The 14,034-nt window shown below is 35.6% G+C and overlaps 2 protein-coding genes across 5 annotated transcripts; one reads left to right on the top strand and one right to left on the bottom strand.

Moving 5' to 3' along the window:
* Window positions 1–1,131: 1,131 nt before the first annotated feature.
* On the bottom strand, window positions 1,132–4,745 carry LOC147488669 (UPSTREAM OF FLC protein (DUF966)). Of its 3 annotated transcripts, none has more exons than XM_086571730.1 (4): window positions 4,423–4,740; window positions 4,274–4,343; window positions 3,344–4,192; window positions 1,132–1,518 (listed from the first exon to the last, which is right to left on the bottom strand). In XM_086571730.1, exons 1-4 carry the CDS (start codon window positions 4,628–4,630, stop codon window positions 1,386–1,388), a joined length of 1,260 nt encoding a protein of 419 aa, XP_086427856.1. In that variant the 5' UTR covers window positions 4,631–4,740; the 3' UTR covers window positions 1,132–1,385. The 3 variants fall into 3 exon arrangements, with proteins under 3 accessions (XP_086427856.1, XP_086427854.1, XP_086427855.1); XM_086571728.1 differs by lacking the exon at window positions 1,132–1,518 and adding an exon at window positions 2,414–2,699 and having other exon boundaries at window positions 4,423–4,745; XM_086571729.1 differs by lacking the exon at window positions 1,132–1,518 and having other exon boundaries at window positions 3,340–4,192; window positions 4,423–4,744.
* A 1,244-nt stretch (window positions 4,746–5,989) lies between these two features.
* Window positions 5,990–13,032, top strand: LOC147488668 (uncharacterized). Of its 2 annotated transcripts, none has more exons than XM_086571741.1 (4): window positions 5,990–6,094; window positions 7,422–7,488; window positions 9,743–9,791; window positions 12,488–13,032. In XM_086571741.1, the coding sequence occupies exon 4, from the start codon at window positions 12,512–12,514 to the stop codon at window positions 12,893–12,895; it is 384 nt and encodes a 127-aa protein (XP_086427867.1). In that variant the 5' UTR covers window positions 5,990–6,094; window positions 7,422–7,488; window positions 9,743–9,791; window positions 12,488–12,511; the 3' UTR covers window positions 12,896–13,032. The 2 variants fall into 2 exon arrangements, with proteins under 2 accessions (XP_086427867.1, XP_086427868.1); XM_086571742.1 differs by lacking the exon at window positions 5,990–6,094 and adding an exon at window positions 6,191–6,463.
* Window positions 13,033–14,034: the final 1,002 nt, after the last annotated feature.

The raw sequence follows: 14,034 nt of genomic DNA, 5'->3' as shown, positions 1-14,034 counted from the left end.
CATACCAAAGAAATTCAATTTGTTGACCCATGTTTGCCTTTGTTTTGCAACGTGGGTGTGTTCTTAAGGAACATAGATGTTGGAGTCACGATGGATGAAGACACGTGACTTGGATATGCTCTTGGAGTCTTACGGTTTAAGTTTTTTGAAAGTGTATAGTTTTGAATTGAAACAAAGGTAATAAAGTTGGTTAGTAAAAATTTTATTTGTAAATGAAGCGTTGTTCTTTCAGTTTTAATTTGATCTTAGATTTTAAATATTTTGATTGATAATATGTTAGTGGGTTTTGTTTCACCCTGGGTTTCCAGATGATTGAATATCAGTTTTAATTTTTCTGGAAATTTGGGGTGTGACAACCACTATATAAGCTGTGTCCGTTGTTTAAGAGAAAGCCTGGATAGGATCACATGGGCCATACTTTCACAAACAAGGGACAAAATCACATTTACCAAGTTCCAGAAGTCAAAAGCGGCCCTCAAAGAGTAAAACCTAAGAGTGTGTTTGTTAACTAGTAAACTTTTAGTGGGAAAATTTCAGTGTTTGTTTACAAAAATAAAAGCAAACTAAATTAAAACCCAAAAAACGAAATTAAAGCGGCGAGAGCTTGAAGTGGAGCTAGAGAACGAATATTAAATCTGAGAAATATAGAAAAAAAAAAAAAAAAAAAAAAAAAACAGTGAAAAAATGTGAGACAGAGAGATTGAGAGAAAGAGAGACCGAGAGTTTGAGAGAGAAATAGAAGCGATAGTTTGAGAGAGAAAGAGAGAAAGAGAGAAGAGAGACGAGAGATGAGAGTGAGAGAGAATACCTGAGAAGAGAGCGAGTTGATCGAGCGAGAGAGGCGGCAGTGAGAAAGAGAGAAGAGAAAAGAGAGATCGAGAGGGAGAGGTGTTTCTATTTCCCTTACCATAGTGGAAAAATACCGGGTAGCTAATCCAACTTTGGGGGGAGGTGTTTTCTGTTTTTCCACTTCTAATGGGAAAATTTTATTTGCCGGTTAATTCTAAATAGTATTTGCCAGTGCCTTTAAATACATCCAAACACTGGCAAATGGTGCTTCTAGTAGGAAAATACAATTAGCAACCCCATTTGCCAGTTAACAAACACACCAGAACAAAGGAAAACACATAATTTAAACTTGGGAAACAACCCAGATGCACATATATTTTGATTATTTTCAGAATCTTGTTTGCACTTAGCACTACTCCTTGCCGTGACTTTTAAAGCAGCTGCTTAATTAAACTAAACTAAACTACAAACTAAAGCCTACAATATCTCACCTACTCAACGCACTTTCTTTTGTTCTGATTCTAGGTACAAGCTTCTACAATGTTTCTGTCACTGTGCCACAACTTTTCAGACTCCTTCCCAGATTTATTGCTTACTTAAGCATTGGTCCTTGGGGTATCATTAGGGTCATTTCTGCTTTCTTTCTTCATTGATATTTTTGGCCTTCTTGGTATGCATTTTGCTCTGACACCATCTATTTCCTTCTCTTTCAAATCCAACTTAGAGCTTCTATTGACCAGAATAAGATTCAGTAAGTGGCTTTGCATTTTGCATAATAAATAAATCGTACTAAAGAAACAGGGAATGCAAACAAAATAAATGTCACTTTAAGATTTGATGAACAGAGTCAGAACGACAGAACTCAAGCATATGATGCTGATCAGACTTGAATTGTGCAAGTGTCTAACAGTAACAGACTTCTTTTCATTGGATGAACAGACTTGTTTTCATAATTTTACCCACCCACCCAACCACCTACCTACCGAGCGTTTCCTATTATGGGAGAAGTTAATAACAACAAACATACTCTAGTGTGGATCCGAAGGAGACCAATGGGCTGTAAGCCTGTAACCAACAGTTTCCATCTTTAGTGAAATTTCAGCAAAAGGCCAATCATCCAAAGATTTGCACGAATGCAAGATTGCAAACCCAAGGTGAAAATCCATATGGAACTTAACTTTCTTACCAACTTCAGCCTTACCTCATTCATGAAAAGATCTTTTTTAAAAGCATTTTCTAGTTGTTGGGGATGTAACACCAGATTCAAAGTAGTTGCAGATATAGGGCCAAAGTTGGACCATGAGCTGGACTATTCGGGCGAAATCCTGGGTAATGTTTTCACATAAAATTGGGTATAGGTACACACACCCAAATTTTTTAAGTTTAGAGAAAATAGTAATTTTTTTTTTTGTTTTTCTTCCATAAAAACTGAAATTTGACATCTGTCTCAAATTTCATACCGACTTTTACAATTTTGACCTTTTTTATTAGTCCCAACTAAAGAAGCCAACTTACCAACAAAAAAAAATTACTGACTAAATCAGTTACCAAAAGAGTAGTGGTTTAATCAAAATAACTAAAATTCATCCGAAATCTACAAAATTCTAATTAAAAGTGAGATGAATTTCTGGAGAGACCAAAACAATGTGAAAAACATTAATTTCAAAAACGGAAAAAATATATGTCGATTACAACTAATTTCAATACAACTTTAACAATTTAAAATGCATCTATGATAATTTTGAATAACATGTTTAATCTTTATTTGATGTAATTCAAATTGTGAAATGACAAATGACAAATGATTTTTTTTATAAGACAATTGTATTATTTGATTGCAGTATATTTTGGAGCAATACACACGCACCCTTGTCTGATGAGTGGCATCGATTGACACATACACCTACAGCCTGTGCACATTAGATTTTCGTATTATTTATTTGTAGAAAAAATTGGCAGTTACAAATGAAAGGGTAAAAAGGAGAAATAAGAAGTTTTAAAAACAGTTAATACACTTAAAAAGTGATGTGTTGTTAAAATTGGAGTAGAATCAAAAGATAATATTGGTCTTTCTCTAGACAAAAAGCACACTAAAGAAAGTGTCTAGAGCCCAATTTCTAGAATGTTTTTAGGGTGGGGTTCTAGACCTCTATAAATTGTCACAATCAAATTAAGCTTACACCCTTACAAATCTCAAATTTGATTCCAGATACTTGACACAAACTGAGCATCACGTACCTTACAAATTCAAGATTCATTGATATTAAAACTTTATCTCTAAACTCTACTTAAGGAAGCACCATTTCAACTCTCTAAATTGGTGATTATTCGTATTTCTGGATGCCAAAATTTACATAAAATACTCCTTACTCCTAGTTGAACTTTCCAACATTTTGAAAGAAACGCTTGCTTAAAAAATAGCAGGATCTAAGGACGAAGTACATAAACTTAAACAAATGTCATAGAATTCATACAAACATGTTCAAGTCACAGTCTAACAATTCTGAAACTAGCAGTTTAAGTGTAATTAACCAGTACTATGAAAATAACTTACCGATCTGCATTGTAAGAGGAGGATCGTTTCAAAGCTGAGAAATCATTCTTCTTTGTCTCAATCAAGCTTCCACTAAAATACTCCTTATCTTCCAGCACAACTCCAATTCCATTTCCACCAAAACTATTAACATTTTCCAACACAGACACCTGATGATTCGGTGCTCCACGAGGTAATCTACTTTTATACTGCGAAACCAATGACAACCCTTGATGGTCTTTCCCAGAAACAGATCCATAATCTTTAATAGAAAATGATCCACATGAAATCAACTGCATTAAAACCGTGGATGCCTTCATTCTTCCACTAGTATTAATATTAACCGTTCGATCTAATTCTTCGTTTCCTCGAGATACGATGATGGAACGTTGTTTATCAGCTTCAATTAATGTTTCTAGTGTTTCTGGACTTGAAGATGAAGGTGGTGGAGATATCTCTTCCCTGTTCAACTCCGTTGTGTGGTTATCTTCAAATGCAGAAATCTTTTCATCTTCTTCTTCTTCTCTAATGGTTCTTCTTCTTCGTCGAAATTTATCTTCAGTCTGTGTCGATGCATCAGCTGCTTTACCGACATATTCACCGGTAGATGATTCTGCTTTATAGACTTTATATTCATGAAGATCAACGGCACTCCAAGACTGATTTCTTCGTCGAGTAACTACTTGAAAGTTGCATTCTTCTTCATCACTTGATCTTTGTATTTGTGGTAGCTTCTCAGAAGAAATTATTGTCTGTTGATCTTGAGCTTGCATTAGCTCTGAACCTTTGAGAACATATTCTTGTCCATGAACTGGGTAGATGTAATCATTTTCTGATAAATCATGCCACACGAACCCATTCTTATAACTCCTATAATGAAACAAACAGAGAGAATTTTTATTAAACAAAAATTTGAAGGAAACTAATTAGTTTCATATATAAATAATGTACCTCTTGGATGACCAAGAATACATGCTGGTCATGCCTTTTCCGCGTAAAGAGTTCAAACGATTTATTACATCTGCAAAAGAAGATTAAATCAGCAACGAAATTACATACAAACTAGTTAAATGAGTGTTAAGAAGTTGAAATGTATGTACCTTTGAGATAAAGACCTTCATTTGAAGAAAGAGGAACTTCCATGAAATGAGGGTGTTCAAGATTACCTTCTCTAGATAGGTAGTAAACAACAGCGACTTTACGATCTAGTTTTTTAGAATTTGGTTCTGTCCAAACCATTGTTCTTTCAGGACTAGTGGTTGAAGAAGAAGAAACTTGAAGCTTATTGGTTCTTACTCTTGAAGCCATTTGTGTATAACAAGAAAATGTGTGCAGAGATGTGTTATTTATTGAGGAGCTGATGAGGGGAGTTAATAAGGAAAGGGAATATAAGGTGTGGACGCGGGTAGATTCAAAATGAGGATGCGGCGGACAACAGGATAGCAACAAACGAAGACTGAAGATAGCAGTACGTACATCTCTCTTCACAGACGACAGACTTATTAAAGGACTGGAATTTTGGTTCCAAGTAGAATTTAGTGGAGTAGGACCCATGTGTTGAGTACTTAAGTCAACTAAACAGATGCAATGTTCAGAATCATCGTATTTTTTATGTTTTGTTATCTGTTAATTTTCTGAGTTTTTATGATGGTGCATACCAGATTCGTCAGGCCTTAATATATCATCAGTCCATGGTTCCAAAATTTCTGCTTGCAAATTATTAGTTGTATTGATTCTGTTCTGCTGTGTACATAAAGGATAAGGCTCAATTTACATTATGTTTGTTCGCCAAGGTGCACCACATTTTGACGGAGGTCTCAAGTTTGAGTGTCTAGATGCTCCCTTACTCACTCACCTAGTCTCCTCCGGGTTCCAGCACCTAAATATTCTACGGAGTCTAGGTTTCTTCTTGTCACAAACTAGCTTGTCTAACTATCCAGAAAATTTATCTGACATGAACGTATGAAACACACATCCTCGGGTCCATGTGAAATCTTTAAGCACAAAATCAATCTCCGTTTATGTCCTCACGGGTGTGATAAAATCCGCGTTGCGTACAAATAAAATGAGTACCAGTGTGGTGGCCCTTAACATCAGTGGTCACGACAAAACTAGTACTTAGTGCATTTCAGGTACAACTCAATCCAATGACATCCCGTCAGATGAAAAATCTAAAGAATAGATGAATCCAATCCACACTCCACAGTAGCTCAATTATATGGGTGCTGCGGAAGATATGGGGATGATTGGCCTTTTCTTAGTTTGGTAATACAAAAGTCCCCATGACACTTGTTTGTATCTACTCTCCAGATCTTTCTGGGATTGAATCTGTTGGTCCGGCGCTCAACCCACTTGATTTCTTGTTGGCTCAACATCACAACATGAACTGAAAACTTGTCAAACATATTTTATTTACACCAAACAAATAGTCGGTCGTCAAAATTGTTGACCCGAGGACAATTCCACACTCTACAGTCCACAGTCCACAATTCCACACACTGACAGTAGTGGACTCATTAATGAATAATAACAATAATAATAATGAGCAGCCCTAGACACATTTCACACGTGTTAGAGGACAAGTCAAAATACTGACGACTTCTTTGATTTTTTACAATTTTAAGAAATGGGCTCTAATATAAAGAAATGGTCTTCAGGTATCCATGGACTCAAGTCCAAGCCCAAATCCGAAACCCTTTAAACTTTCTCACTCCACTCAGTCACTCAGGAATGCCTTGATACAACAATTCTTCCTCAATTTAAATTTTAAAGGTTAGAATGTTTTTCTTTTATTTGCTAGTGAAATTTTAAATTCATGATGTTATTAATACCATGTCAAATTTACCCCACTCTCCCTCTCACACAGACAGGTCAAAGTTTAGACCTTTAATGTTATTGGTCTTGGAAAATTTGTTTTGGTGGAATGGGAGAGGTTTTTTAGCCATGTGTGTCTTGAGGATGGGTACCCTATTATATTGAGAGAATAACAAAGTTGTTACTGGAGTTGAGTGTTTTAGCGAGTCAAGTTCAGAGACCTTAGCAACGAAACAATAAAATTTGATGAGAGGGAATGGGGTTTGTGAGTGTCAGATTCTTTCTTAGTGCTTCTTGATCAGTAAAAGTGAACTAGGATGTTACAAGGTAAAAATAAGGATTAAAAAACTGTGCTGTTACAAGGATATACTAACTGAATCCATATTGCGTGTCTCGTTCAGTTCTTGCCAACTACTAGTATTTTTTGCTTATTAATAACGTTGAGAGGGGTGGTCATTTGTTAGCATTTAGGTGTCATTGGGAGTGTTAAAGAGATAAAATTGGGCTGCGTTATTAGTCAATGATTGATAAAGTTGTACTCAGAATGTGGGAGAACACTTGAGCCAAACTAATCCCATTATTTGCAACACCATCAATTAATATTCTTATAATTAGTGAACACGCATGTCTCAAGTTTTTTATTTGTTTTATAAGTTTCATGTCTTTCATCTTAATATTATGGACCAAGTTTTTTTTTTCATGATTGAATTTTTACGTGTTATTTTTGGCTTACTTCTTTATTGAATTGAGGAGCCAATGAAAAACAGGTTATCATTCAAAGGTAGTTCTCCTGGTGCCTGATGAACTGTCGAAGGCAGCATCAAAACAGACATAAGCACTTAAACAAATATCAATTCTTGGCTAGTTATTTAGGATAGAATTCCTACTACTACCATTTCTTCTACTAGTACTAGGATCACTATTTACATATTGCCTATTTAAACAAGTAAAAGAGGGGTTAAGTTTCACTCCCTGTTTTGTCAAGCTATCTTGTTGACTGTATGCCTCCAAACATTTCATCCATAGGCTTTTAGTCTGTCTTGTTGGGCTTTCTTGCTTCAAACTTTACTTTATTTTTGAGTGTCCATATATATTTAATGAAGTAGGATGCAAGCAAATGAACATCTGCCAGTTGGCAGCAAGGTCAAGTTTCCAAATTCTTTTAATAGTAAGCCTGCTGTAACTAGACCCAGCACAGAAATCCAACTCTTGCTCATATGTCAGGCACTTGTAGGCTTCCTTTACTTGAGGTTCTTCATAGATTCAAATTTCGTTTTATTTTCAGGAAGAAAAACGTTTGCTAAAGACCGGCCAAGTGCTCTTTTGCTGAAGACCAAGCTCTCCTGCTTTAGGTAAGTCAATTTATACATATTCTTTTTGTGTTGCTTTTTTAATTGATAGAGAAAAAATTGGTTTTGCTGTGTTAGTTCCATTAGCGTTATTTGCTGCTGTAATGGGTTGTATAAATATTTTAAAGAATGAGTTACGTAACTAGGATGTTACAGGTAAAAGAACGGATAAAAAAGCTAGGACGTTACAAAGAGAACTAGTTGTGTTTGCATTATTCGTTAGTAGATATAGTTCATATACTATCTGTTTCTACCTCATTTGAGTATCTAGTATTGAAATCATTATGTGTTTCGATTTAGTTTTTGATGATATATGCCATTCATTACAGTTAGTTTTCTGTACTGTTTATATGATCGCAGTCAAGCTTTTGTGTAGTATGTGGAGTGCAGTTCGCTTTTAGCGTCTATTGGAGTCTTGCTCTATTGGGGTGTGCTTGTGCCATAACTTTGAGCTGTGGGAACAAGTTGAATTGTGTGTGTGTAGGGGGGGGGGGTGGTGGTTTGGTGTTTCTGTATGTGCATTGTCGGGTTGTGGACAGTGGGACATGAGCTACTTAACCTGTTGTGAGTTTTATATATCGTAAACTGTTCTTGTTTCAATGAAGCCTTGGGAGTTATTAGAAGTTTATTTTCTTTGTTTTAGATGATTACTACTGTTTTGATTGTTTTGGTCTTTATCTAACGGTCATAATCAGTCTGTTCAGTATCCTAGACTTTTCTCTTACAAGCTATGTTTGTAAAGGGTGACGTGAGGAGCTAGGTGTTAATCTCCAATCAAACTGTGTAGCATATGTGGACTGCAGTTCACTGTTAGTGTCTATATTGGAGTCTTGCATATGTGATGGTCTGGATCTAAATTTTGGTTCTTATATTGGTGGATATACATGGTTGGTATGGAGCTGATATATTCATTGCTTCAAGTATTGGTGATGGTGGTATGCTGCTATAAAATAAGTCTATTTCAGTATAAAGAATGAGCAAGCGCAGCTTCTGTGTGTGTGTGACTGTTTGCTCTTAATCAGGGGGTATGTGTGTGTGGACGTGTGGTGCAGCTTAGGGGATTTGCTGTTTCAGCAAGGGGGAAGGTGAATGAGTGCAATGGAGTGTGTGTAGGAAGTTAAGAGTTAAGACAGTACTATAGAATATAGATTACTTCAAATGTAATAATAGTGTATTATATATATATATATTTTTTTTTCGGCATTTAGATCGTGGTTTGTATATTTTTTAGTCCCCCTAGGGTAGCTGCACTGGTCTGATTCCCTGCTGCATTTTGCCATAGTTTGAGTCAAATTTATGTTTCAGTTGCCTACATTAAAAAGATAGTATTTTATGTCTATTTTCAGTATTTTGTAATGAATCCTCTTTTGTTGCATTTGGATATCGGAGTCAGAAGTAATTGGTATTCATGCTTAGATATGGCCTATCTTGAAAGTCTGTTACACCAAACAAAGTGATGATCGTGGTGGTAAACAATTATATCTTATAAACATAATACATTCTTGTTAGCATATTCTTGTACGGAAGTGCCAAACTAGTCCAAATCCCCCCTACACGTACATATGGGTCCTGTTTCTTAAAGTCTGTCATGGTGGAAGTCTCAAATGTTTTATAAATTTATTGAAATTCTTTCTTGGGACTTCAATATAACATTGAGTACACACTGAGAAGCAGTTGTATGAACTTTGTCCTTTCATACTAATTACCTTACACCGTTAATTTTGATATTAGTGGTTACAAACAAGAATCTTGTAATGTGTATTACCTGCCCTCGGCCTTGCTTCACATTCTATAAGTTTATATTTTTCATTTTTTTACAACCTCCATCCACGTTGTTATCATCCTTCTTTCCCAATTATTCATAAAATAATGTAACTTCAGTAATTTTTGGTGACGATCCATCCGTCTTATGATTACCCCATAGAGTCTGGCTATGCAATAACCGGTTACTGGGATGGAAACCCAGTAACCGTGTAAAACTCTATACCACGTGTCTTGAATTAACAAGAAGTTAACTTTCATTTTCTATTTTCTTTCTTTATTTCTAAAACAAAATATGAAAACCCAACAACAAAAAACCCAAAAATAAAAACACTACTTCGTCTTCTTCCTCCAACCAACACTCCAGTATTTAGAAAAGATAATTACGAAAAACTATATCATCGCCTTGTACTAAACACTTGTCTTTGTATATGAAGTCTTCTTTCTTACTTGTGTCATCTCCTATAAATAATAAATGTCCGGGTTTTGTTTCTAGGGGTTTCATTTTCATCATATTTGGTGTTTCTTCTTCGATCATTCTTCAGGTATTCTTTCGATTGCACTACTCAAAACTCGTTGCATGTTCAATTTTAAAGTCTTTTGGTTTTGTTTTAACTTTTAAAACCAATTTGAAGTTTGATAATCTTGTTTACTAATGCTCAATTAGTCAATCTGTTATTGTTGTCTTTTGGTTTGGAAATCATTATGAACAATAACCTTTTTAATTCGGCATAGTTGCGATACACGATTTGCTTCTTTGGTTAGTTCAATTAATTAGATTCTTGAATGGTTTCAGACTGTTCGAATGTAAGAAATTTGTGACTCTACTAAACAAGTTTATAGTTAAATTCTGGAATGGTGGCTTCTTTTAATTTAGAGGGATTAAGTTATTATGTTAGAGTTGTGATGAAAAATTGTTTAGGGGTGTTGTGAACGTAAGTTGTGTTGCTTACTGGCTTGTAAGGTCATTGTTATATGAGCTAGTAGTAGTAGGCATTTTAATTAATTCATCGAGAAGTGGACATGTACTTGATTCTTGTGGACGTTTGATGAAATTGTTGAAGGTGAGATGTTCTTGTTATTAAATGAGAGTTAGCAAAAATATTCTGATTAAAAACAGTGTTTTGACAGTGTTGGTTTCATACTTTCATCTTGATTGGTGCAAACTTGATCAGTACTTCTTTGCCACTACCATGGTACATAAAATTGTGTGAGTTTGCATGCTCTATGCTATGAGAGTGAGGTTTATACCAAGAATGATCTCAGCTTATCTTCTTCTTTTTAAAATGGAAATAAATAAATCATTAATGACCTGTACTTCATTGTGTTCTCTTATTTGTTGAGTTGAATTAGTGTCTTGATTTGTTTCCAATAGAATGTGATATTTCCTAATTATTGATACATAGTTGTAAGAAATTTTCACTCTATTGAAGAACTATATGCTTATGAATCATGTGATGATGCTCAATTAGGTAATGCAATTTTACATGACCCTAGTTATTAAAAATCAACTGTGCAACTTGTTCTCTGTGTTTCGAGCATAAATATATTTTTATATGCAAATTGGTACTAGTAGGAACATATGAATAAATCAGTCATTTTGAATTGGAAATGTACTTGATTCTTGTGGACAGATGATGAAAATATGAAATTATTGAATATAGGATGTTTGGTATAAAACTAAGTTTGTAAAAAAAAACTCTTGGAAAATTAGGTTAAAAATAGTGTTACGATTTCTTTGGTTTTTTCTTGGTTAGCAATTTGGACGAGTTTTCCTGCCGTGACATGGGAATGAGATCTTGTATCTGACCCTAAACCTTCAAGCCCAGAATTTTATTATTAACTGTCCAAAGTTTCTCTTTTTGCTGTGTACAATCTAATCCATAGAGCTCACTGTTTGTTAGACTGTGTATCGACTATGTAGAGCAGGACTTCTAATATCCAATATGATACACTCCGTCTGGCATGCTTAATGACAGATTACACGTTTTTCGCAAGAGTCCTGATAATGATGATATATGTTGGAAAGGTTTTCAGAAATTTGACTAGTGGATTTAGATCATTACGAGGGAGAGGAATCAATGTTATTCTCTCTTAATTTCTTTAAATTAATGTTTTATTGAGCATGACATGTGTTATAGTTGTCTGATATATTTTGTTAATTGCTAGGTCTCACATTTTACTTACACTAAGAAAACCAAAAACTACAACGTTGGGGTTCCAGATATGGAAATTGTGGGATGCCACTGTGCCCATGTAGTGAGTATCGACTTCAAGATGCATATGAATTGTCTTAGAAATTAGAATCTAATCTTATGAAAGGCAAATAAACTTACTGAGAAGACGACTATATTTCAGGGATTTGGTTATCTGTTGGGAGCAAACAATTCTAAGTGCTTGATAGGTTTCAATCTTTTGTTGTGTTAGGTACTGTCTACTTTTGTTAGTGTTTTTGGTTGTAACTTAGGTTCATTAGTAGTTGATTATCTCCCTCACTACTCTGTTACCTTCTTGCTTGGATGGTTACTCCAAAATCCAAATATCAATAAAATTAACTTATCAACAACAACAACAACAACAACAACAACAAAAGTAACTTTATGAGCATCAAATTTATTAAGTTATTGCCAGATTGAGGAGAGTGACCAACATAATGAAAATACTTGGCAACATATGTTTTCACGACATCATTACCTTATGCCTAGGATTAGATCCATTCATTGCTTGAGTTTCTGGATCAAGAATGGATGTTAGGGAAGGTCCTTTGAGAGAGGGTAATAGGGTATAGTTAGGTTGCATTCTCAGTTCAATCACGAGGCTTTAGGTTGAGCCTAGACAAGTTGAATTATGGGAAAACATATTTTCACCGAGAACAGGGTCGAGTTTGATCAATTTCTGTTTAGCGAGTTGAGATGAGCTGTATTTTAAAATGATATGGGTGAAGTCTGAAGAAGTTTTGGTTTTGTGTTGTGTAAGGTCCTTGGTATCTAGTAACCGTGTCTTGGCAAAAAATCCGTTTAACTTCCTAGGGCTGTGCCTTGTGCAAGTACCCTCAGCCATTTCAGTTACACTTGAGGCAGCTCATTAGTTTTTTAGTGGCCCAATCATTTTAAACCTTTTCTCATTCTTGTTCTTCTCCTTCCTTTTTGTTTAAATTTAACTTGCCTGTATGCTACCCAATGACTTTAGTTAGTTCCTCACCTTGTTTTTAAAATATGTTTGGTTTTATGTGATATCTCAGCAGAGTATTTCAAGGACTACAGCAATGGCAGGAAAAGCGGCAAAATCGGTAGTGAAAGCTGTTGGGGAGTTTCAGTACCCTTGGAAAGAAAAGTTGGTGAAATATAAAGATGAGCTTTCAAAGGGTGTCTGGGGTTACTGGGAGTTGGGCGCTTGGAAGCCCCTGGGCATCAGTGGCCGTCGTCGGGCTCGTCTTCGTAAAGAAGTCCTCCTTGCTGGACAAGATTGGCCATATGATCCAGCAAGGAAGGAGATGAGAACCAAGAGGAAAGGACATAAGGTTGACAGAGTAGCTGCAGAGAAGCGAGCTAATACTGCTGAATTGATGAAGAAAATGCCGGATATGCTACTGGATTACAAGAAGCGCAGATGGGCGAAGAAGATGAAAGAGGAGGATGCAAAAGACTAATGGAGCTCTTCTGAGTGAGATCTTTACATTTATCACTTGTATATGATCTTGCCTGAGTTTATGGTTGCAAACAACAATTGGATTACTTTTATGAAACTTCCTTGTCCTGAAATGATAATACATTCAGTTTTGGTACTGATCTTGATAGTCTTACTATTGATACTGGTTGTTGAATTTTCTTCAGTATTAACCGGGCTTACAAATATGGCCTGCGATTTTAGGTAGCCATTTATCATTCTGCTTCGACTACTCTTACTGAAGTAGTTAAGATTGAACAAATGAGTGCGTGACATGTGCAAACTGAAATGTTTGTTGCATTTGGACTAGATGGACTAGAAACTCGTGTTGCATGAGTCCAAGTACTGTGTTTTGATGGTCGCGTGCCTACCAATGAACTGAATATATATATATTACTATATCAGTTTCTAAGTAAAATGTCGAAGGCAGGGTAGTGTAGGTGCAACAGATATTGTTTGTTGCGAACTCAAATCGTCTCTCTCACTCCAACTACTCTTCTGAACTAAGCAAAACAACTGAACAAAAGAGACACATTAACACACTAATAATTCTCTATTAATGAGCTATTACACAAGCCCAATATTCACGTGAAATATGGTCATGAAGAGCTTGTTAGCATTTTTCTTTCATTTGATCAATCTAAGGAAGATAAGCTCCCAGGAAGTATCGTACTTGGTGTTCGAATCAAATTTTCTTAAACAACAAAATGAAGATGCACACATTTCATCGGCAGTTGGAGCAGCAACAGAGAATGGAGGAGAATACTGTTCTGTTTGTCTGTCGGGATTGAAAGGAGGGGACGAAATACGTAAGCTTCCATGCTTACATGAGTTTCATAAGGTGTGTGTTGATAGGTGGTTGGATTTGTGCCGGAGAACTTGTCCACTTTGTCGTTCTTCAGTTGAAGGTGAGTCCTCTCGGAAAAAGGATGTCCTTACTGAAGAGATGGTATTATGGTTTTCTTCCTTTCATGTTACTGGATTTTGAATGTGGGTCTTACTTCAGCTTGCAAACTACTTTAGGATTTAAAATAAGTTTATAGATAGAGAAGTGTAGTGTGAGCATACAACAAGTGTGGTACTTCCCTCCTATTCTTGAGTGTGTGTTGTTTTTGGATTGGC

Source organism: Coptis chinensis, chromosome 7, assembly GCF_015680905.1.
Source record: "Coptis chinensis isolate HL-2020 chromosome 7, ASM1568090v1, whole genome shotgun sequence".
Classification (NCBI taxonomy): domain Eukaryota; kingdom Viridiplantae; phylum Streptophyta; class Magnoliopsida; order Ranunculales; family Ranunculaceae; genus Coptis; species Coptis chinensis.
The sequence above is the reverse complement of the archived record's forward strand: the minus strand, read 5'-3'. Positions and strand labels throughout refer to the sequence as shown.

Coding starts and splice junctions, on each gene's coding strand:
- LOC147488669 (XM_086571730.1), bottom strand. CDS start 4,630: ATGGCTTCAAGAGTAAGAACCAATAAGCTTCAAGTTTCTTCTTCTTCA. Junction 4,344..4,422: donor TGAAGGTCTTTATCTCAAAG/GTACATACATTT, acceptor CTTCTTTTGCAG/ATGTAATAAATCGTTTGAAC. Junction 4,193..4,273: donor TATTCTTGGTCATCCAAGAG/GTACATTATTTA, acceptor GTTTCATTATAG/GAGTTATAAGAATGGGTTCG.
- LOC147488668 (XM_086571742.1), top strand. Junction 7,489..9,742: donor ACCAAGCTCTCCTGCTTTAG/GTAAGTCAATTT, acceptor TTTTGTTTCTAG/GGGTTTCATTTTCATCATAT. Junction 9,792..12,487: donor CTTCTTCGATCATTCTTCAG/GTATTCTTTCGA, acceptor GTGATATCTCAG/CAGAGTATTTCAAGGACTAC.